Source organism: Callospermophilus lateralis, chromosome 4, assembly GCF_048772815.1.
Source record: "Callospermophilus lateralis isolate mCalLat2 chromosome 4, mCalLat2.hap1, whole genome shotgun sequence".
Lineage (NCBI taxonomy): Eukaryota > Metazoa > Chordata > Mammalia > Rodentia > Sciuridae > Callospermophilus > Callospermophilus lateralis.
This window is the reverse complement of record NC_135308.1, coordinates 96,783,697-96,808,145: the sequence shown is the minus strand read 5'-3', so window position 1 is coordinate 96,808,145 and position 24,449 is coordinate 96,783,697. Positions and strand designations below refer to the sequence as shown.

Here is a 24,449-nt window from a genome sequence, read left to right as displayed (position 1 = left end):
CCTGTTGTTGCTTCAAAGAGTAGTTTATATTTGTTTCTTTCTCTGTGTTTTTACTCGTTGTTCAAAAGCAATCTTACCTGTAATTCTAACCCCTATGCCTGTTTGGGGACTTTTGCTTACTTGCTTTCACCATAGTGAATGCAGGCTTAAAAGAAGAATTACTATAATTGGAAGAATACTATCATAGAGACTGTCAATGAATACACTATTGGTATTCCCCAAATTTGAATAGCCCATACCCATTTGTTGCTTTGTTTGTTTCTCAGAATATCTCTGAAGATGTGATTTTTTCTGTGATGTGCTATAAAGATGAGGATGAAGAGCTGTGGCAAGAAGATCCATATGAGTATATAAGGATGAAATTTGGTACTTGAGATATTTTTTCCTTAATAGTTCCTGGATATGTAAAATAATATAACTATATTTACATTTTAAGCAGTTTTTTTTTTAAATCACTTTGTTAAATTCCCAAAGTTTCACTTTGTTTGTTTAACTGAAGCTCATGAGAGTTTGGTGTCCTTTTGAACAAGAGAATTTGAGGCCTTTGGGTGTGGGAGATGAAAATCCTCTGTATTTCTCTTAGGAGTGCTGAAATACTCATGAAGCCATCTATTACTTAGGCTGTGTCCCGTGGATTTGCAGGGACCATCTTTTTCTTTGTTCTCACCTATGGATTGGGTTGTTCTCAACTCTGAGACAGCCTTTAGATTTCTGCATGTTTTGGGGGCACCGTATTTCACCTGTCTCCTTTCCCTATGACTAAGTACTCCACAGGGAATAGGATTTCTTTTAGACATACTGCATGTGCACAATTCTCTGGGGTTCTTTTCAATTTGATCTTCCTGGAAGCTGTTGAACTGTGTAGGTTGCCTAAGTTGTTTCCCTTTATCCTCCTTTAAGCACTTAACATAGTAAAATATTAATTTGTGTGTTTCTGTCTCTCCCACAAGTTAGAAGCTATCTGAAGTCAGGAGCTTTGTCTTATTTGTTTTATTTTATACTTTTTATCCTTTCTTCTTCTGTATTCCTCTACTAGTGTGTGGCCTTAATATGTCTTCAGTAAATGTTGAAATCAACTACTAGAACTAACACAAAGATGCCAAATGTGCCATGACAAAGCTGTACTGTCATCTGTTCAGCCAGGTGTCTCTAGCTATCTGAGTTAAACTTACTGGTATGAGCATTAGATTATCAGACTCTGGTGTTTTTACAGGGCTTTGTAAGTGAGGAGGCACTTTTTCTCTTGGAGACAAAGTTCAGGAAGAGCAAATGAAACATTTACCACCTGCTTTGTTTCTTTGTTTTTTTGAAACTCATGTGTAGAATTTATTACTTCCCCTTCCTTATGTATTTGTTTTCCTAGTTTGCTTTGACAAAATGATTAGCTAATTTTCTCTTCTTTTTTTCCCCCCGACTTGGTACCAGGGATTGAACCCTAGGGTGTTTTACCACTGAGCTATACTCCTAAGCCCTTTTTGTTGAGATGGGATCTCACTAAGTTGCTGAGGCTGATGTCAAACTCGTGTTCCTCCTGCCTCAGTCTCTACAGTTGCTGGGATTATAGGCGTGTACTACTGCACCTGTTCTTCTTAGCTTCTTTATGCTGTGAATGGCATTATGTGGATTATTTTATTTTCTGGTCTGAATTATTGGTTCGTCAGATTTAAAATCTGTATCATAAGTCACTACATTTTTACTAATATGGTTTGACCTTTTGAAATCTTAGATATTTTCGAAGATTATGCTTCTCCTACCACAGCAGCCCAGACTCTCTTATATACTGCTGCAAAGAAAAGGAAAGAGGTATATAATTATTCTTTTTAATGTACCCATTGTATTTTAAAATTATCTTGCATTAGTTATAACCTAGTTTAAGAATATTTTTGCTCTAGTAAGGAAAAAGTATATTCTAATATACCCCTAGTATTCAAAAATAATATTATCATTAGTTGTAACTTGTCAGTTTAAGAATATTCTTTGTTCTAGTAGGGGAAAAGAGTGAAGTACTTTGCTTAGGTTTTTTTTTTTTTTAATAAATTGTACCTTTCTTATTGAGCTTAAGGTTATTTGGTAAAACACAATAAAATGGCTTTTATTTTTGAAAATTTATATCATATTTAATACTTTATTAAGATAATGAAAGTTCTTGTAGACTAAAATGGATTCTTCTGTTTCTTTAGGTGTTGCCAAAAATGATGGCATTCTGTTATCAAATCCTAACAGACCCGAACTTTGACCCTAGGAAGAAAGATGGAGCCCTGCATGTGATTGGTTCCCTAGCTGAGATTTTATTGAAGGTTAAGATTATCAAAATTTAATTTACTTAATAAAATTGCAAAGCACAGACTAATAAGATAGTATGAAAGTTATGGATAATTTAAAAATTATGACTTCCTCTGGGTGATTGAGTCAACGATACAGATCCTTCTTTTTGTAACCTATTTCTTTATTAAGAGAAAATTTGACTTTCGTCAGTTTTTCCTTATGAAACTGCTCTATAAAAAAGGATACGAAGTGATTTTAGTGTTATTATTTCTACAAAAATCCATCAATATCTAATTGACCTAAAGTACTATTATTGTGTTTTAAAATATGCAGTATGTAGGTCAGACAATTTTACAAAATTGTGAATAGAAGTGTATACATGCAAGTCATAATAAACATGCTTTATCAGGAAGTGATTCTTACATATGAGAAAAGCCACTGATAAATTGAAATTTAATTTCTATTTCCTAACAGAAGAGTTTATTCAAGGACCAAATCGAGCTATTCCTACAGAATCATGTATTTCCTTTATTATTGTCTAACCTGGGATATCTTCGAGCTAGAGTAAGTTTTCTGTGTATCTATTTTATACCTTAAAATCCTCGTCTGTAAGAAAATTATTGAAATAAATGTGATATTTTAATAAGAAGTTCTTGTGTGAGGGATGCAGGTGTAGCTTATAGTTATAGTGCCTGCCTAGCATGTGTGAGACCTTGGATTCAATCCCTAGCACCACCACCAAAAAAAAAAAAAAAAAAAGTTCTTGTGTATGTGACATTATTGCTCAGTGCCATAATCCTAATAGCTTTCTGTTTACTTTCTGCTCATACTATAGTCATGTTGGGTGCTTCATGCATTTAGTTCTTTGAAGTTTCACAATGAACTCAACCTCAGAAATGCAGTTGAATTAGCAAAGAAGAGCCTGATTGAAGATAAGGAGATGCCAGTCAAAGTTGAAGCTGCCCTTGCTCTTCAGTCATTAATTTCTAATCAGATACAAGGTAAAACCAAAAATGCCTTTTAGAAGGGTAATTTTTCATTCACTTCCTTCCCTAATAAAGGGGGTTCTTTAGGTTCCAGGGGTTCAGAGTTTGGATTACTGGGCTTTTGCTCCCTCAGAATTTTGTAGGGGATTATTCTTGTCCCTTTTTTAGGAGTTCCTATTGATTGTGGTTTCTGGAAAAGTTTTACATGAGGAACAAGTTAATAATTGCTGGGCACTAAGGTAGACTGGGAAGAGAGGCTTGGGTTCAGTTTTGATTTTGCTACTAACTTGTCGTGGAAAGCTGGGTGAGACATATGATCTGTCAAGGCTTAGATTCCACATATTTAAACTTGAGGGGGTTAGATTAGATGGCTTCAGGATTTTTTTCAACTTTAGAATTCTTTGGTTCTACCAGTTCTAGCAAGTAATATTTCTAGGGAGTGATAAAACAAATATTTCATTAGTTTGTTTAGAAGAATGTTCTGTTCAAAGTTCAAATAAACCTTTACAAATTCAGCTTTATGAAAAACATGAACCTTGTTTACCTTTATTTAACGTGTTTTAATAGGAGGACTGGATTTTGTATGAGGATTTTCCAGAGATCTGGGGGTAGAAATGGATTAGGGTAGGGAATGGGCCCCATCAGTGTTGGGATAGTCTTTATGTACATGAGTTTTTATACTTGACATCAAGACTGGTGTAATATTTATGTTCTCCAAGTTATGCTGATGACAATATGTGTAGTTAGAATTTTTCAGTGGGAACTATTAGCATTTGGAATAGGACAGTCCTTTCTTATGTAGAACTGCTTATCCCTTTTATATTCTTGAAGTTGGTATAGTGGTGAACATTATTTGATTCAACTCTGTAACTTATTCACCATAGAGCATGAGTGCATCTAGAACCTTATCTAGGTATTACCTTGTGTCACTTGACCTATTACCAAGTTAATTCCTTTTACTATCTGTGAATGGCTAACTTTTACTAATTTTGTTTTGTTGCATTAGCTAAGGAATATATGAAGCCACATGTGAGGCCTATTATGCAGGAGCTGTTGCACATTGTTAGAGAGACAGAAAATGATGATGTTACTAATGTAATCCAGAAGATGATATGTGAATACAGTCAAGAGGTAGCCTCGATTGCTATTGATATGACCCAACACTTGGTAAGACGTGACAGTTTTTTGTTAGTTTGGCTTGGAATCCTTGAGTAATCTAAATTAAACCCCATAATTTCAAGTTCAGTTTTATTTGTAACTGAAATACTAATATAAAAATATTTGCTCTGATAATTCTGATATTCCTTCAAGCAGACTTGAAGCTAATAACATGTAGGATAATCTCTCTTCATCTGTAGTATCCTGAGATTTCGTAATGTGCCTTGATGTGAACATTCTAAATTTTTACTTTCTTAACTTTGATTCTGGTATCTCAATTCCTTTACATTGGGGCATTTTTGTTTTTGTTTTACCACTTGGATAAATTTCTCTGTTTTTTTAAAGTCATTTTGCTTAATGACAACCAATAAAATTAGTTAACGGTTGTAATGGCTAATGAATATTCCACATTGATAACTATATGGGGGAAATGGCTATATTTAAAATATGACAGATTATATTTTTGTAAGAAAAAAGGTGATTTATTCACAAAGTGCAGAAATTAACGTTTGAGTGATGCTGATATTTTAATGTGTGACATTACCCTTTTGCTAATTTTTATAATGAGGGGAGTTGTAACAGTACCAACTGTTGAATATTTTAATATGTTTTTCCTAGGCTGAGATATTTGGCAAAGTTCTTCAAAGTGATGAATATGAAGAAGTTGAAGACAAAACAGTAATGGCTATGGGAATTTTACATACTATTGATACTATCTTAACAGTTGTAGAAGATCATAAAGAGGTGGGATTTCTTTGTGTTTTATTATGACATAATAGTGACTGAAATTTTTATGACTGGTGGGCATGAGTTTTAAAGTCTTGACCTTGAAGTTGCTATTTAGTTATGTTGCTAGGCTTTAAAAATTGCCCTCAAATTTTAAAGAAACATTGAGAGGAACTATTACCTGTGCACTTAAAGTATATAGTATATCTCTCTGTATTAAAGAGTTTAGTTCATCATATCTGCTATGTGCCAGGCTAGGTTTTGTATAAGACATGAGCCCTGTTTTCTGGGAACCCACAGTTCGGTCATTGTGGTAGAGAAAAACAGATAGCTATTCAATCACAGTGGCAAATGTTAAGTAAAGGAATAGAATTCTGATGTTACTAGTATTGTAAGAATAGAAGAGTGACAAGAACTTAGACATTTTTCATAAATCAATTTCTAGAATAGTATTGGGATAAGAATTTACAAAGACATGTATCCCGTGTCTTCATATCATTAGCTCTTGTAGTCTTATTGATGCCATGTGAGAGAGAGAGAAAGAGAGAGAGCAGGTGTTGGTAATCTCTTTTTGCTGAAACAGGACAACAAGTTCAGGTAGGTTCAGGAGACTTGTTCATGGTTACAGAGCTAATAAGTTGTGCATTTAGGTTTGTAGTCAGATCATTCTGATAATGTATTGTTTTTTCCCCACCACTTAAAACCTGCAGTTCTCCTTCTGAATTATAATGTGGACTCACCTCAAATTAGATTTTTACTCATTATTTCTGTGAGCACAAGTTGATTGGTTTGTCAGGGATGGAGCTCTTGTTTTATACAGTGAGGACTTAGGGAGTAGGTGCCAGTTCTTTAAATAGCATGTTTTAGTCAGCTTTTTTTTTTTTTTTTTTTTTTTGCTGCTGTGACTACAATACCTGCCAAAAACAGTTTTGGGGAGGAAAAGTTTATTTATGGGTTCAGTTTCAGAGGTCTCAGTCCATAGACAGTTGGCTCCATTCCTTGGGGCTTGAGTTGAGGCAGAACAACATGGCAGAAGAGTGTGTTGGAGTGAAGCAGCTGACATGATGATTAGAAAACAGAGACTCTACTCATCAGATACAAAAACGTATACCCCAAAGTCACGCCCCTGCCCTCAGGGACCTACCTCCTCCAGACACACCCAACCCACCTTCAGTTACCATTCAGTTAATCCCATTAGGGGAATTAATTCACTGATTGGGTTAAGGCTCCTTTTTTCTCTAAACCTTCTTGCATTGTCTCACGTTTGAGCTTTTGGGGGACACCTCACATCTAAACCATAACAGCATTATTATTGTTAAACCTTGTGACTGTTGATTTATCCTGTGTTTATCAGATATTAATGAGAGCTTGCTAGTGTCTTAAAAATGGTTCAGTATTCTCTCTTGGATGCATCTTCTTAATTGAAGGGCTTAATGTGAATTTTTATTTTCATATTCATCATTTTATTTTTTTGTTCATGTTGAAACTCTATGGTCCTCTTGTAACAGTGAGATATTCCAAGTTAAGTTACAATATGTATTGTAAAGATAGTTTTTTCATCATAAATTTGGAACTTATGCTTTAAATTTTAAGAGACCTTAGAAATCACCTATTCCAGTTTTTCTGAGTGTGGGTGAGGGTGTAAGAAGTAGGAGAATTAGCTTTAGGATTAGTTTGAAAACAAAATAGCATTTTGTCTTTTTGTTTTAATTTTTCACTATTGATATTAAATTTATTTTGAATTTGAAATAATGTTAAAGGAGCTGTGAACTCTGGTTTTCAAAGGAAGAGTGGGTTAAAACTGAGAAACATAAATCTAACTTCCTTACCTATCCTATAGAGCAAAGCCTTAATGATTTAGCTAAATGGCTTTACTGAGGTCATGGGTAGTTAGAGACAAAACACCAACTGAAATCTTGGTCTCTAGGTCACTTGCCCTTTAATTTTGAACTTTGCCTTGTTAAAAGCAAACTTTGAAAGCAGTATTTCCTTAAAAGGGAAAAACTCATATCTGTACAAATACTTAATGCATGAAGAGCAAAATTGGAAATCTGAAATAGGTGCTTAAGCATGTACATTTTTATTTAATGGTTTTAAGTATATTGGCAACTTTTAAACTGGGACATTTTGGATCATTTGAACTTTAGATAATAGTTTAACATGTATCGGGTTACTAAACTGTATCCCACAAAAATGCACCATTATTATGTGAAAATTAAAAATAAAAACACAGCTGGATGTAGTGGTATAGATCTATAATCCCAGCTACTTGGGAAGTTGAGGCAGGAGGATTAGAAGGCCAGCCTAGCTAACTTAGACTATCTCAAAACAAAAACAAACAAACAAAAAAACTGGGAATATAGGGCAGTGCTAGAGCATTCTTGGGTTCAGGAGTTTAATCTGTGTTCAATCCCCAATACTTCACAAACAACAATGAAGAAAATAATTGAGTATTAGAAAGTGCTTAAAAGATGAAATTGTATATTTACAGTAAAAATCTAACATGATGGATTTTAATTGTAACTTATTTAAAAAATATTTAAAACAAATATGTTCAATGATTTAAAAGGTCTGAAAAGATTACTCAGTGAAATTTTAATTTCTTACTCAGTTCTCTAGTTGTCTTAATTTTATCCCTTGCAGAAGATAGCAAAGTTTTTTCAGGTTTTTTTGGTATTCTTCCAGAGGTTTTTCTACTGTCATACAAACAAAAAGTGTACATATTTTTTTCTTTTATGAACACAGTAACATACTATGCACAATTTTTAGCTACCATTTTCTATTTAATTCATCTTGGTGATCCTTCTATACCAGTCAGTAAACTTACACATTTTTAATGGTTGCCTACTATTCTCTTGTATGATGTGTCAAATTTATATAACAGATTTCTAGTTAATAGAAATAATTTAGATGTCCCTTGTTTAAATGAACATTGGTGAGAAATCACAAATATTGTTGCAATGAATGCTTTTTGCATGTCATTTTGTGCACATAACAATGTCTGGAGGGTAATTTCTTGACGTGGAATTGTTGGGTTAAATGGTATGTATATGAGTTAGTTCTAAGGATGTTGCTAATTTGTCCTAAATAGAGTGTGCCCATTTATAGTGCACGAATCAATGTATCACAATGTCTTTCTTTCCAGTCTCATACTTTTTGATCATTGGCAGTCTGATAGGTCAAAAGTATTAATACTGCACTTTGAATTTATAATTTTCTCATATATTAAACATCTTTTTTTAATAAGCTTAAGGCTTGTTTAGATTTATTTTTCATAACCTTTGCCTGTTTTTCTGTTGATTTCATATAATGGGAATTTGATTTTTGTAATACCATTTGATAGTATTTCACTCAAATTTTTATTTTTGGCTCCATGCAGAAAATTTTAATTTTTGCAATCAGATGGTTCAGCTTTTTTTTTTTTTTTTTTTTAAATTTCTGGGCTTTGATTCACTTTCCCACTTCAGGATTACATGAGAATTCTTTTTTTTTATTCTAGTATTTTTGTTTGTTTGTTTTAATTCTTTGCATCTGAAATCTTTATCCATTATAAATTTATTTTGGTATAAAACAGGTAAGGAACTAATCTAATTCACAGATTTACTATGGATTTATTCTTATCCCCATCTTTGGTCTACTTTTTGGAATTTCCTTGCATTTTTTAAAAATTTATTTTTTAGTTGGACACAATACCTTTATTTTATTTATATGTGTTGCTGAGGGCCTTGGACGTGCTAGGTGAGCACTCTACTGCTGAGCCACAACCCCATTCCCTTCCTTGCATTTTTGCATGGTTAATTTTTCACATGAAAATTAGAATTAATTTATCAAGTTCCCCTCAGAAATGTCTTATAGGTATTTTTATTGGGATAATATTAATTTATATATTAACTTAAAGGTTATCATGATGAATTTTAAAGTAAACATTTAAAATTTGTTTTCAGATCACACAGCAATTAGAGAATATCTGTCTACGGATCATTGACCTTGTTTTACAGAAGCATGTAATTGGTAAGTTCAGAGTTAAATAAAAATCGGCAGTGGTGGTGTATGCCTGTAATCCCAGCGGCTCAGGAGGCTGATGCAGGAGGATCGAGAGTTCAAAGCCTGCCTCGGCAACTTAGTGACGCCCTAAGCAACTCAGTGAAATCCTGTCTCTAATTAAATATAAAAACAGTCCGGGGATATAGCTTAGCCGTTAAGTGTCCCTGGGATCAATTCCCTGTACCACCACCCCACTCCCAAAAAAGGTTAGTTGAAGATTGAGGATATAACTTAATGGTAGAGCACTTGCCTAGCATGTGCAAGGCCCTAGGTTCAAAACCCCTTCCCCCCAAAGAAAGATAATCGAGACTTTATTTTTTCAATTTGATGAACTTAAAGTACATTTTTAGCCCTTCAATTTGACAGATGGACAATTTAGAGAGGGAGTAACTTATATAATATATCCAGTGAGAATTTTTGGCTTTGAAAAGTATAAAGGACTGAGAATGTTGTATTTTACATTTTCAGAAATGAACTGAGGTGAGGTTTTGGTGAGATTCTTTAATCTGGGATTGAAAAATGTTTAAAAATAGAAATATTTATTACTGGCAGTGTGAATGGTCCTGTTTTCTGTTAAAAGTGCCTGACTTGTGAGTAGAATCAGTAACTGATGCTAGATATTATGAGCTGATGGGTATTTTTGATAGAGGAGGCTACTTTCTGTAGTTTCAAGCATTTTGAAGATGCCAATGCCAAGACATGTGGGCATGAGAAAGACACAAGTTATTTAGTACTGACGTAGAAAGATGTAAGAAAAGTATGTTATGGCTTAAGAGTAGTTGTCTCCAAACTTTTTATTGTTTACTAATTAGTAAAAAATTGAGCATGCATGTCTAATATATATTAATAGTATTTGAGATTATTTATTCAATAAGTATTGGTCTCACTCAAATACTTATAGCATTTGAGATTATTTGAATAAAATGAATAAAATATGATACATGTACATACACACACAGTATTTACACAGCCTTTAAAAAGAAGGAACTTTGGTCATTTGCAAAAATGTGGATGAACCTAAAGGAAATTATATGAAGTGAAATATATCGTGGGTGCCAGCTCCTCACCAGGAAACCCTTTTCTGCTCAGAGGGATAAGCCTCTAAAGAACTTAAAGTCTGAAATAATTAGTAAAGAACAAAATACAGAGACAGAATTATAGTTTTGAAGGATGGAGGATCTGATAGGTTCAGCCCTCACAGGAGCTGGAGCTGGACAATTAGAAAATGGTTCCCGTGGTTTATCTAAGGGGGTATATATCAAAGGCAGTGATAAGGTTTTGAGGGTGGAATCTTGCTTTTGATGTCTTGCAGTCAACAGGTTGGCATCTTGGCAGGTTTTACCCATCTCTGAGAGGCTGTGGTGACAATAGCAGGTCACCCCATCTCTGGTGCTGTATGAGACCTTTTTGAGCAGAGCTGAGAGGGAGTTCACATGTATTTGGGTGATCTTACTCTGTGGGATTGCCACGGGAAGTTCCCAATACCAGACTTTCCCACTCCCTGGCTGCAATGCTGAACATACAGTTCAAGGATGGCTGTCGATAGAAATAAGTCAGAAACAGACAAGTACTGTGAGATCTCATGTGAAATCTAAAAAACGTTGAACTCTTGGAAAGAGACACTAGAATGGTGGTTTCTAAGGGTGGGAGTGGATTGAGATGTGGAGATGTTGGTCAAAATGGTGACTATAGTTAATGTATTATATACTTGGAAATTGCTAAGAGAGTCGTTTTTGTGTTTTCACAACAAAAAATAAGTATGTGAAGTAATGGATACCTTAATTAGATGATTTAACTATTCCAGAAAACATGTATATTTCAAAACATTTTGTTGTACACTATAAAATGCACATTTTTAATTTGGCCAATTAAAAAATACGTAAAAGATAATTTTTAAAAAGTATGTGTTTCAGTAAAATGATCAATACTTGCTAGGGGCTAGGAATGGGAGAAAGGGAAGGATGAATATGTGGGAGTATGGGATGTTTAGGACATTGAAACTCTTCTGCATGATACAGTATTGATAGACATATGTCATTATATACATTTGTCAAAATGCATAGAATGTGCAGTATAAAGAATTAACTCTAAATATTTGTAATAGTAGTAGTAGTAGTAGTACTACTACTACTACTAATAGAATAGAATTTCCAAAATACTGGATAGTATTCTATCCTGGATATGTACCACATTTTCTTTATTTATTCATCTGTCAATGGGCACTTAGCTTTTTCATTTCTAACTATTACATCTCTTCAAGATCCTGATTTCAGTTCCTTTGGATATGTATCCATTAGTGGTTTTGCTGAATCATATGGTAGTTCTGGTTTTTCTTTTTTGAGGAACCTCTACATTGTTGTCCATGTGGCTGCATGACTAACAGATGTTTGCTCAACATCCTCTCCAGCATTTATCTTTTTGATAATAAACGTTCTAACAGATGTGAGTTTTAATCTGCTTTAATATGCATTTCCCTGATGATTAGTTATACTGAGCATTTTTTTCATATACTTATGGGCCATTTACATGTTTTCTTTTGAAAATATCTATTCTTCTTTTTATTTTTTGAGATGAGGGTCTAACTGTGGCTTGGACTGAAGCAATCATCTTGCCTAAGCCTCCTGAGTAGCTTGGACTATGGGAACATGCCAGATTGCCTGATTCCAGTTTTAAAATTATATTTTGTATTTTCTTGCTGTTGAATTAAGTTCCTAATGTATTTTGGATAGTAATTCTTTATTAGACATATGATTTTTTCCCTCAGATGTATGGTGTACAAATATTGTCTTGCATTCTGTAGATTGTCTCCTCACTCTATTGTTTCCTTTGCTATGCAGAAAAATTTTAGGTTGACATAATTCTGTTTGTCTATTTTTTGCTTTTGTTTTCTGTACTTTTGGGATCATAAAAAAATTGCTCCCCAGAGCAATGGCACAGAACTTTTCCTTCTGTTTTCTTCTAGTAGTGTTATAATTTCAGGTCTTAATGTTCAAGTGTTTAATTCATTTTGAGTTGATTTTTGTATATGGTATGAGATGAAGATCTAATTTCATTTTTCAGTATGTGGATATCCAGTTTTATCAGCACCATTTATTGAAGAGACTGTCTTTTTCCCTATATGTGTTCTTGTGCTTTTTTTTTTTGTAGAAAATGAATTGAATGTGAATACATGGATTTATTTCTAGGTTTTCCATTCTATTTTACTGATTTTATGCCATGTTGAAACTTTCAGAAATCCTTTATTCAGACAATTTGTTGGTTTTCAAGTGATTACCTTATATAGCAGATTATTTCCCAAAATTTATACTTTCTATCTTATTTTACTTTTAATAAGGCAAATGTCTGTTTTAGTAGCTTCTGAATATGTTCTTTTAAGTAAGACAAAGAATATATTATTCAGGCTTTCAGGGTAAGTATTAGTTATCTTTCTGAGACAAAAATAAAACTTTCTAGTTAGACTTCTTGGCTCAGTGACATGGTAGGAATTATTTGAAACTTACAGTGAGGCTTGTCTTTTCTGATTATATATTTAGCTATAATTTACTTTTGATTGAGGGTGATGGTATTAAATATGTGTGAATGTAAGAACATTTCTTTTGGACTCTTCTACTTTACAGTGGGTATAAATTTTTTTTTTTTTGTACTGGGGATTGAACTCAGGCACTCGACCACTGAGTGATATCCCAGCCCTATTTTGTGTTTTATTTAGAGACAGGGTCTTACTGAGTTGCTTAGCACCTCACCTTTGCTGAGGCTGGCTTTGAACTCAAGATCCTCCTGCCTCAGCCTCCTGAGCCACTGGGATTACAGGTGTGTGCTACTGTGCCCCGTGGGTATAATTGTTTTGAGGTAAATTGAAGAATACTGTGCAAATCTTTAAGTTTTATGGATTGAAAAATACTGGTAGCAACAATTGCTTTTAAAAATATAAATGTGAAATAGGTAGATATTTTAATCCCTATGTAATTAAGCTCTTCAAAGAATATTATTATTTGTAAGTTTAAAATCCTCTACGTGAAAGAGGTATGATAATCTATTCCTTTTCTCATGCATTCTAATATAACTTTATAAAAATAAATTATATTTTGTTATAAAATAGAAAAACTTATATTTTTTCCAGTATTAAAAGAAAGTTTAGTAAAAACAAATTTTTGCCTTGCCTCAAGTTGAGGACAAGTCTTGAAGGGTGAAAGTGCTGATGCTGAGAAAGGGATGCTGGTAAGCACATTAGATATAGGAAGAACATGTGTTGCTCCTCTGCGTGGTCTTTGCGTTTAATTTTTGCTATTTCTGATATTCTAATGAGAGATTTTCTTCCTTCTAGAATTCTATGAAGAAATTCTTTCACTGGCATATAGTTTAACCTGTCACACAATTTCCCCTCAAATGTGGCAACTTCTAGGTATTTTATATGAAGTTTTCCAGCAGGATTGCTTTGAATACTTTACAGGTAAGGCTTTGACCGTATAGCCTTTTAACTTTCTGGTTCAGGATATTTATTCCTTTGACACTTCAAATATCACACATGATTCTAGCACTAATTAGAAAATGTTCTTATTTTTCTGTCATGAATAGGGTGGAGCTGTTGTAGCAGTGTTTTATATAATCAAAAGAATTAGGCTGTGTTTCTTGTTGTGTTAAGTTACTTTGCAACCAGAGCACATGTCCTTATGTTAATTCAATAAATATTTTCTGAATGTCAGCTATGTTCCATATGGTCTTCTAAACTCAGTAATATGGCAGTGAACTTCAGAAACCCTTTTGAAGCTTGCATTCTGGTGGGGAATGGGAGAGGGCAGGGAAGTATTCAGGTGAATAAGCAAAAATTCAGGACAATCACTACAATAAATGGTAAGCATCTTAATCTTTCAAATTCACATTTTCTTCATTTACAAAAAGGGCAGACCACCTTCATTTCTAGCATTTTGTAGTTGCTAGGTAAAAGAGTTATATTGGGCATTACGGAAGTGTGGTTTCACTAGGAATAATTATTTCTACTCCTGTTGCTCAAATCTCATTGGGATTTTGAATTTTTTCTTAGACATGATGCCTCTCCTGCATAATTATGTGACAATAGATACAAATACTTTACTATCAAATCCAAAGCATTTAGAAGTACTTTTTACAATGTGTAGAAAGGTAAGCATATCCTAATCAATTGTCAGTGTTTCTTACTAATACTTGAATATTTATATCCTTTATCAACATGTATTTGTCAATTTGCATTTTCAAAATGAATTTGGGATTGTTGTAATTTGAAAGTTTCATGATATATGTTGTGCTTTACTACTTTAATATCTACATTATAATTTTAAAGATAAATATAGTTGTTCCTTAGAATTAAAAAAAAAATATTTTTAGCAGTAGATGAACAACTTTATTTTTATGTGATGCTGAGGATCGAACCCAGTGCCTCCCATATGCTAGGCAAGTGCTCTACCACTGAGCCATAACCCCAGCCCTGTTCCTTAGTATTAATGAAGAATTGATTTCATGATCCCCGTGGATGCCAAACTCCACGAATGCTCAAGCCCATTGAGTAATGGGGCATAGTATTTGCATATGATCTATGCACATACTTTCTATATACTTTAAGTCATCTCTACTTATAATAACTGATACAATGTAAATATTGTATAAATAATTGTTATATGATAAGTCATCTCTACTTATAATAACTGATACAATGTAAATATTGTATAAATAATTGTTATATGATAAGACTATGTATGTGTTCAATACAGATGTAGTTCTTCTAAAAAGTATTTTTGATATTTTGGTTGAATCTGGATAGGTAACCTATGGAGGACCAACCGTACTTCTCTACTTTTTTCTTCCTAAAATATAAACTCATTACTTAATTAAAGAAATGTGCTAAGAAAAGCTAGGAAAACTGGCCACACAATTTCCCATTCTGTCATTGATCTTTTCTCTTTTGATTGAATGTGTATATTGGAAATCACTAGGTATAGGTAATTTGAACACAAACAATATAAGACATATATATATATATTTTTTAAGCAGTACTTGGAATTGAATCTAGGACCTCATGTATGCTAGACAAGAGCTCTACCACTTAGCTCTAAACGCAGCCCCAAACAATTATAGTAGTTAGAAAAACAGCATCATTTAGCTCAGGACAAGATAATTTATAATCCCTATAATGGCAATCCTTTTTTTTTTTCCTTATTTTTTCTTTTATTTGTTTATTTATGTGGTGTTGAGGATGGAACCCAGTGCCTCACATGTGCTAGCCAAGTACTCTACCACTGAACCACAGCCCCTGTGTCCTAATTTATTCTTTATTTTATTATTATTTTTTATAGCTATTCTTATCTTTATGCACAAACATGATTGTCTACTGTGTTGTCTTTATAGATTAGATTTAGGCCTCTGTTGGTTATGTCTTGGAATCTTTAATGGCTAAATAATGTTTTCCTTCTCATTTAGATAATTATTGGCATATATATAAATTTAAAACTATATTGCTTAAAGCCATCAGGCAGATTTTAGAAAGCTTAACTAGCCTGAAAACAAAAAGTTTGATTCTGGAGTAGGGAATAAAATAGCAAGTGTGTAATCTCACTGAAAGAGATGTGTACCAGAATCTGGTAAGAGCTGTGAACTGAAAATCAGTCTGTCTCTTTTAGGTTCCAGTTCATTATTAAAAGCCTGGGAGATTTTGGGAAGTCATTAAACTTCACATCTAAGCTGTGATATTTAAAAACCTCAGTTAGCACTGCGATAGCCCATCTTGTTAAATCAAAATCACTGGCATCTTCAGTTTTCCCATTATGGAGACAGAAAGGGAGAAAGAAAACAAGTAGAAAACAGCAATCCTGTATGTTCCATTAGTAACTCAGGTGATCTGTGTTAAAGCATGTACACTAAAACTGATACTCATAATGTCCTTATACTTACCAAGTAGTTAAAATATATTTCATATTCTTGATTTTAATATCAAATTATATTTACTTAATTCTCAATATATCAGGTATTTTCTGAGCACTTTATACGTATTGACTTTTTAAATCTTTGTAATATTATGAAGAAGGTGTCACATTTTTATTAATGAGAGAACTAGAGCATAATTTAATTTCTTTTGCTGTGGCTAGAGTTTAGTAAATTGTTTTAAATCAGATAGCTACTATGTGTTGGAGGCAGATTTGAAGCCCAGGTAGTCTAGTTCCAGAGCCCTCTCTACCTGTTTAGTGGTTCTGGGGAGTGACTCTAGTGGCACTCTCCCATCAACATACACCCTCTTCCTTTAAAAATTTTTTTTTGAGACAGGACTTCACTAAGTTGCTGAGGCTGGCCTAAAACTTGCCATCCTCCTGCCTCAGCCTCCTGAGTTGCTGAGATTACAGGTGTGTGCTACCATTCCTTGCCTCCATTTTTAAAATTACAGGATGTATCTTGTTTCTTTCCCTTTGAGAAAACAGAAATCAATTAAGCAAACAAGTTTCCATGTGAGTGCAATTTTGGGAAATGTTTTTTTTTTTTTTTTTTTTCCCATATCATACAAATCCCTGAGGTAGGTACTATTATTATCCTCATTTTATAGCTGGAAAGTAAGACACAGGGGTTAAGTGGCTTTTAAAAGTACAAGTAATGAGTGGCAGAGCTGTACTTGTTCCAGAGCTGTTTTAGAAGCTGGATTTTGTACATTGTCCTGGAGGGAGAGATTTAAACTTATGTAAGTAGCCCTCACTCTTAGCTCTGCTGTCATCTGCTTATGAATCAGCTCACTATTTTCCAGCTTCCAAAATTTTTACTGGTGTATCTTTCCTTTTCTCTTTGTTGAATATATTAAAAACTCTTCACTGTTACTTTAGTAACCTCTTGGGAGGGAATGCAATTAAATAGGAATGTTCCTTCTGTGGTCTTTCTCAAATCAGTTTTTTAAAATTGTATTTTTCTAGGAAATAATTCAATTTGTTTAGATTTTCAAATATGGAAATAGTGTTCCCCATATTCTTATTTCTTATTTCTCTTTTATATTTGTCTTACATTTCTAATATATTTAAGTTTTTGCTTTGTAAACATTTGGCAAAAATTGTCTACTTAGTCTTTTTTTTCTTAGTGAATCTGCTTTTGGTTTCTCTTTGTAATCTCTTTGTATTTTAATTTTCTGCTCTCATTTTTTTTCTATTTTTTTTTGGTTAAGTCAGTTCATTTTCTTATGTTTTGTGTTTGGACTCATTATTATTTTTTGTCTTAATTTCTAATATAAGCATGTTCTACTCTAAGAACTTCTAGGGATCATAAGAAAATTATATTCCATATTTTACATATGAACATGTTTATTATAGAATCATTTATAATAGCAAAAATACAGAATTGACAATAGAGGAACAGTTTAGTAACTTTGTTATATTCATGTACTATGTCCTACGATATGTAACATAAATAGTTATAATAGCCAACAAAAATATTCTAATTATGAATTCCAGGTGGGAAAATTAAAAAATGTATAGTATCAAATTACAGTTATGAAAAAAATGGGCAAAAGAGACAGAAAAATAGTTTGCTTGAAAAGTTATTTTCTTTTCATTCCTTTGCTGCTTTAAAAGGGAATCTTTATTTATCTGGATAGTTAATGCAAATAGCTTACTTTATTAATTTACAGTCAAATCAGTGAATTATTATGCCTTATAAGGAATTAGAGTGGTACTAGAGAAGATAGATGGACTTTATTTTGACCTTTCCTTCTTTGGGTTGATAAGTAAACTTGGAAAGCTATAATCCCTATGATTGAGTTTGTATAGAATATTTAATTCAAGTGGTCTTGATTAATTTGCATGCAATACCACTCACTACTGAGGTAAATTGTAATTGCTGTAGGTACTATGTGGAGATGGAGGAGAAGATGCAGAATGTCATGCAGCCAAACTTCTTGAAGTCATTATTCTTCAGTGCAAAGGAAGGGGAATTGATCAGGTAATACAATTCTGAAAAGTGTCTAAACATTCAAATTTAAAATTTATATGCCTGATTGACATTTTTTTTTGATGCAAAATTTAAAAGATAGCCTATAATTTGTGCTTGTGGGTGCAAATTTTATTTAAATAACCAAACAATCATGCATTTTGGAGATTGTACCTTGCATCCTAGCTGAGAAGGATGCATAATAAATATATAATAATTTAAGTAGCTATGAAATAATGAAAGAAATAAGTGTGTAAGTAAATTTTACTTATTTGGAGCCCTAGTGTTTGCATGTTTCTCTTTCAGTTTTTGGCAGTGCTGAGGATTAAACTCAGGGCATCCCACACGCAAGCACTCAACCGCCGTGCTCTCTAGTACATTTCTTTGTTTTTGTGTATACTGTTTAAATACTCACCAAATATCTTTTCTAAATAGAAATGAAGATACTATGAAAAAATGAAAAGGAGAAAGTTTCTCTTGATAAATTTTAAAATTATAAATTTATATTTTCTTTTTTATAAGATAAATTTATAAATTTTCAATGAGATATTTTTTGGTACTATTATGATATTTAATGATTAAGTATACATATGGAGGCATTTGAGTAAAATTGTGAATTTCTCTTTAGTTTTGTATTTTTCTTTTATTTGTTATAATAGTAGTATGGATATAATTCACTTGATATACATTTTACCCATTTAAAGTGTACACCTTGATGATTTTCATTGTATTCACAGAATTGTGTATCTCTTGCCATGATTTTATAATGTTTCATCATCTGCCCCACCCAAAAAGAGTAACCCTTTCGTTTTCATGGGCAATCACTTTTCTCCAACACTCCTCTCACTCCCTCCAGCCCATGCAATCACTACTGTATTTCCCATCTTTATAGACTGGCCTATTCTGAACACTTCATGCAAATGGAATCACATTATATGTAATCCCATTATATGATACTTTGTAGCCTTCTTTCACTTAAGGTTCTCAAGGTTAATCCAAGTGGTAGTATATCAGTTCTTTATTTCTTTTTGTTGCCAAATAATATTCTATCATGTAGAAATATCACATTTTTCATTCATTCACCAATTGTTCATCATCTGAGTTATTTCCCTGTTGTGGTTATGATGAGTATGCTGTTATGAATGATTGTGTATATGTTTTTATGTGGACATATTTTCATTTCCTATGAGTGGAATTGCTGGATCATGTGGAATTCAGAGTTTAATCATTTGAGGAATTGTCAAACTGTTTCTATTCCCCAAAGGAGTGAAGGCGGTTTTCCATTTCTTCAAGTCCTTGACAACACTTGTTTCATCTTTTTGTGATAGTCATTGTAGTAGGTATTAAGTAGTGTCTCATTTTAGGTTTTTTTTTTAGTTGTAGATGGACACAATACCTTTCTTTTATTTTTTGTGTAGTGCTGAGAATTGAATCCAGTGCCTCGCTCTAGTTTTTTTTTTCTCTGATAGTTAAGGATGTTGAAGATCTTTTCAAGGATAATTGACTTTGTATACTTATTTTTTTTTTTTTTTTGAGAAATGTCTAATCAGATTCCACACTTATTTTTAATTTTTAATTTCGTTGTTTCTTTATTATGGAATTGTTAGAATTCATTATATATTCTAGATACAAGTCCCTTGCAGATAAATGATTTGCACAAATTTTCTCTCAATTTGTAGGCTGTCTTTTAACTTTCTTGATCATATCCTTTGAAGCACATCAGTTTTTAATTTTGATGCTGTTCAGTTTATTTTTTCTTTTATTGCCTGTGGTTGGTGTCATATGTAAGAAAAATTTCTAAATCCAAGATCACAAAGGTTTACCTGTTTCCTTCTAATAATTTTATAGTTTTAGCTCTTATACTTGGATCTTTGCTCCATTTTGAGTTAATTTCTTGCATATGAAGTGAGAGGAGCTCTAAATTACTCATTGCATGTGGATATTAAGTTGTTTCAGCACAGTATACTGAAAAGACTTTTCCCCCATTGAGTTTTCTTGGCATCCTTGTCAAATCAATTGACCTTAAATGTGAGGGTATTTTTTCTGGGCTGTCACTGTGATTTACTTATTTATCTGTTTTTGCTAGTAACTGCTCTATCTTTATTCCTGTAGCTTTGTGGTAAGTTTTGAAATCAGGAAATTTGAATCTTCCAACTTTATTGTTTTGCAATATCATTTTGGCGATTCAGGATCCCCTAAATTTCCACGTATAAATTTTAGAATCAGCTGACCAATTTTAGTAAAGAACCCAGCAAGGATTGGGATAGGCCTTGTTTGGAATTTGTAGATCAATTTGGGAGGTATTGCCATTTTAAGAATATTTAGTATTTTAATCCCTAAACATGGTATGTCTTTACTTTTATTAGATCATCTTTATGTTCTTTCAATATTTGATAGTTGTCAGAGTATATGCTTTACAATTCTATTCTTAAAATATTTCTATGTATTTTATTCTTTTTGATACTATTATAAGTAGAATTGTTTTCATATTTTTATTTTTAGATTCATTGCCTGTGTATAGAAAAACAAATGTGTTTTGTATGTTTATCTTCTACTACCTTGCTAAACTCATTTGTTTTAGTAATTAGGATGTTTTATATAAAAGATCATATCATCTACAAATAGTTTTACCTTTCTAATTTGGATGCTTTTTATTTCTTTCTCTTGACTAATTGCCTGACTAGAACTTTGTATCCTATGTTGACTGCCTTTGGTGGGAGGTGACATCTTGTCTTGTTCCTGGTCTTAGGAAGAGAAAACATCCTGTCTTTTACCATTAGATCTAGTGTTAATTGGGGTTTTTCAAAGATGCCCTTTATCAAGTTGAGGGAGGTTCTTGACTATTGCTAGTTATTGAATATTTTTATCATGAAGGGGGTTTGAATTTTTGTCAAATGCTTTTTTTTGGAGTCTATTGAGATGATGTGGTTTCCTCCCCTTCTTTCAGTTTTCAGATGTTAAATCAACTTTACAGCCCTGGTACAAACTTGGGCATAGAGTATAATTCATTTTATGTATTTCTAGACAAAGTTTGTTGATTTCCTCCCTCCCTCCCTCTCTTCCTTCCTTACTTTTTTTTTTTTCTCTTTTTCCCTTCAACTGGGATTATAGGTATGCACCATTATGTCTGGCTGTGTCTGTATTCAAAAGAGAGATTAATATAGAATTTTCATTTCTTGTGATGTCTTTGGCTGGCTTTGGTATCAGAGTAATGTTGGCCTCAGAAATTTGGAAGTTCTCCCTTATTCTCTTCTTTCCAAGAGTTTGTGAAGGATTGGTATTCTTCTATGTTTGGTAGACTTCAGTGGTTAGTTTTAAACTTACTATCACAGTCTCTTCATTTATTAGTCTATTAATATTTCCAATTTTTTTTGAAATCAATTTCATTATCTAGCATCTTTCTGGAATTTGGCCATTTCATCAAAGTTGTCTAGTTTGTTGACATGTGGTTGCTTATAGTGATTCTGTACAATTCTTTTTTTTTCTATAGGAGTGGCAATAATGACCTTATTTTGTTTCTGATTTTAGCAGTCTTCTCTTTTTTTTTTCCTTCAGTAATTGACTTAATGGTTTTGTCAATTTTGTCCATCTTTGGTTTCATTCTTTATTTTCTGTTTTCCATTTTTTAGTCTCCCCTCTAATCTTTATTTTTTTCTCCTTTGTTGATTTGTTATTCTTTTTCTAGTGTTTTAAGGTGGAAGTTTAGGTTATCAATTTGAGATCTTTCTTCTTTTTTAATATAAGAACCTACAGCTATAGATTTTCCTCTCAGCACTGATTTAGATAAATTCCATAAATTTTGATATGTGCTTGTTTTATTATCTCAAAATGTTTTCTAGTTTCCCTTGTGATTTATTCTGGACCCACCAATCATTTAGAAGTATTTCTTTTTTAATTTTTGTGAATTTGTAGATTTTCAGAAATTTCTGACTTCATTTTGAGTGGAGAACACATTTTGTGTGATCTCACTCCTTTTTAAGACCTTGGGGGTTGTTTTATGCTTCTCATCTAGTCTGTCTTAGTGTTCTGTGTGCACTTGTGAATAATGTATATTCTGCTGTTCTTTGATGTGTTCCGTAGGTGTTTGTTAGGTCTAGTTGTTGGTTTATAATGTTAAGTCCTGTATATCTTGATGGTCTGCCTACTTGATCTGTCCATTATTGAAAGTGAAGTATTTAAGTCGCCTGCAACTATTGTTGGATTGTCTACTTCTCTAATTTCTGTTCATTTTTGCTTCATAATTTTTTTGGCTCTGTTGTTAGGTTTGTGTATATTTATAATGGTTTTAGCTTTCTGATGGATTGACTCATTAGTCAAAATTTCTATTTCTAGAAACTGTTTTAATGTCTATTTTGTCTGATATTATCTTTTTTCATAGTTGTGTTCCCTGATATATTTTTTTCCTCTGGTTTTGCTTTTAATCTATTGTGTGTCTTGAATCTAAAGTGTTTTCTGTATATAGTTTATAATTGGATCTTGTTTTTTTAATCCAATCTGACATCCTGACATTCTCTGTTATTGTTACATGTGGATTTAGTCAATTTTTTATGTCTCATGTGTTTTTGTTCCCATTATTTAATCCTTTATCTGCTTTATTTTGATTAAGTAAATATGTTCCAATGTCACATCTTAGTTTCTGTAATTATTTTTTTTCACTATACTTTTTTGTTCTCTTAGTGGTTACTCTATATTTTTTCACTATTTAAATTTTTTGGATGTTAAAAAATTTAAAGACATGACTAAAGTAGTGTTTGATATAAATAGTGATTGTTCATTTGATTCACAGAGAAGCCCAGTGAGAGATTCCATCTGAAATGGAAGTACGCATAGGCCAAGAAATTGGACAGAGAAACCTAAGGCCAAATCTGTCAGCCTAAATATTTTCTCTTCCTGATCCCCCTTTATCATGGGTTTACAGCAAATAATCATGGCCAGGATCGTATAGTTTAAGGAACTCAAGAGTTGTTGGTATAGCTGAAGATTTTAAAGAATCTGACATAGGCTTATAAACTTTTTCATTTTAATAAATTTTTCTGGTGATTTATAGAATCCACTTAATATTAATTTCAGAAAGATAACAGAAATAGTCTGATATAACTCTTTCCTCTTCTCTCTTTGCACTGTTCTTATACATATTATGTTTATGTTACAAATCCAATAATACATTATTAATAATTATCACTTTTTTTAACTTTGCATCTGTTAAAGAAATTGAAGAGAGAGAGGAGAGATAACCAAGTATGTATGCACAAAGTTGTTCTTGGTTTGTGGAATAGGGTTTTTTTTATATTAGCCTTCTTATTTAACCATCTCTGATTCCTTTACTTGTTCCTGTGGACTTAAATTACCATCTGGTGTTATTTCCTTGCTTCAAGATTACCTTGCTCCTCCTACCTCTTCTGTATTATTACATTGCTTTATGTCATAGGCCCAACAGTACAATTGTGGTATACTTTGTATTATGTAGTTGCTTTTTAAAACAGTAAAGAAAACAAAGTCAAAGAAATATTGTGTATGCTGTCTTTACTGGTGCCTGTGTGTATGTGTATGAGTGTGTGTGTGTAACGTTTAATTGCCATCTGGGTCATTTGCTTTCACAGCCCAAAGAACTTCCTTTAGTACTTATTATAATGCAGCTGTGTTAGCAATGGATTCTCTTTTTTTTTTTTGGTGGTGGTGCTGGGGATTGAACTCAGGGCCTTGTACATGTGAGGCAAGCACTCTACCACGTGAGCCATATCCCCAGCCCCTCTCTGGTTTTCTTTATCTGAGTATGCCTTTATCTTATCTTCATATTTTTATAGCTTTATTTTATTCATTTATTTTTATGTGGTGCTTAGGATTGAACCCAGGGCCTCACTCATGCTAAGCAAGCACTCTACCACTAAGCTGCAACTCAAGCCCCTTGTATTTGTTTTTTAAAGGGATATTTATTTTTTTTTAATATTTTAATTGGTATATTGTAGTTGTACATAATGGAGGGATTTGTTTTTAAATATTTATACATGCACACAATATAACAATATAATTTGGCCGATACCATTTCCCAGTATTTCTCCTTTACCTCCCCTCCTCCCACTCCCTGTTCCCTTTCCTCTACTCTACTAATGTCCCTTCAATTTTCATGAGATCCACCCCCACCTTTTCTTTTTATCTTTCTAGCTTCTGCATATTAGAGAAAACGCATGACCCTTGACTTTCTGAATTTGGCTAATTTTGCTAAACATAATGGTCTCATATTCCACCCATTTTCCTGCAAATGACATAATTTTGTTCGTTATGGCTGAAAGAAACTTCATTGTGTGTACATACCACATTTTCTTTGTTCATTCATTCACTGAG

General features: G+C 32.8%; 1 protein-coding gene across 2 annotated transcripts in view; it reads left to right on the top strand.

Moving 5' to 3' along the window:
* Ipo8 (importin 8) overlaps positions 1-24,449 on the top strand; it is a 71,362-nt gene that overhangs the window by 31,047 nt on the left and 15,866 nt on the right. For both annotated transcript variants that reach the window (XM_076854260.1, XM_076854261.1), the window contains exons 10-20: positions 267-366; positions 1,727-1,803; positions 2,181-2,297; positions 2,740-2,829; positions 3,101-3,266; positions 4,258-4,418; positions 5,028-5,153; positions 9,080-9,146; positions 13,504-13,629; positions 14,221-14,318; positions 18,024-18,119. In XM_076854260.1, coding sequence (XP_076710375.1) covers positions 267-366; positions 1,727-1,803; positions 2,181-2,297; positions 2,740-2,829; positions 3,101-3,266; positions 4,258-4,418; positions 5,028-5,153; positions 9,080-9,146; positions 13,504-13,629; positions 14,221-14,318; positions 18,024-18,119 — 1,224 coding nt within the window. The remainder of the gene's footprint in view (positions 1-266; positions 367-1,726; positions 1,804-2,180; positions 2,298-2,739; positions 2,830-3,100; positions 3,267-4,257; positions 4,419-5,027; positions 5,154-9,079; positions 9,147-13,503; positions 13,630-14,220; positions 14,319-18,023; positions 18,120-24,449) is intronic.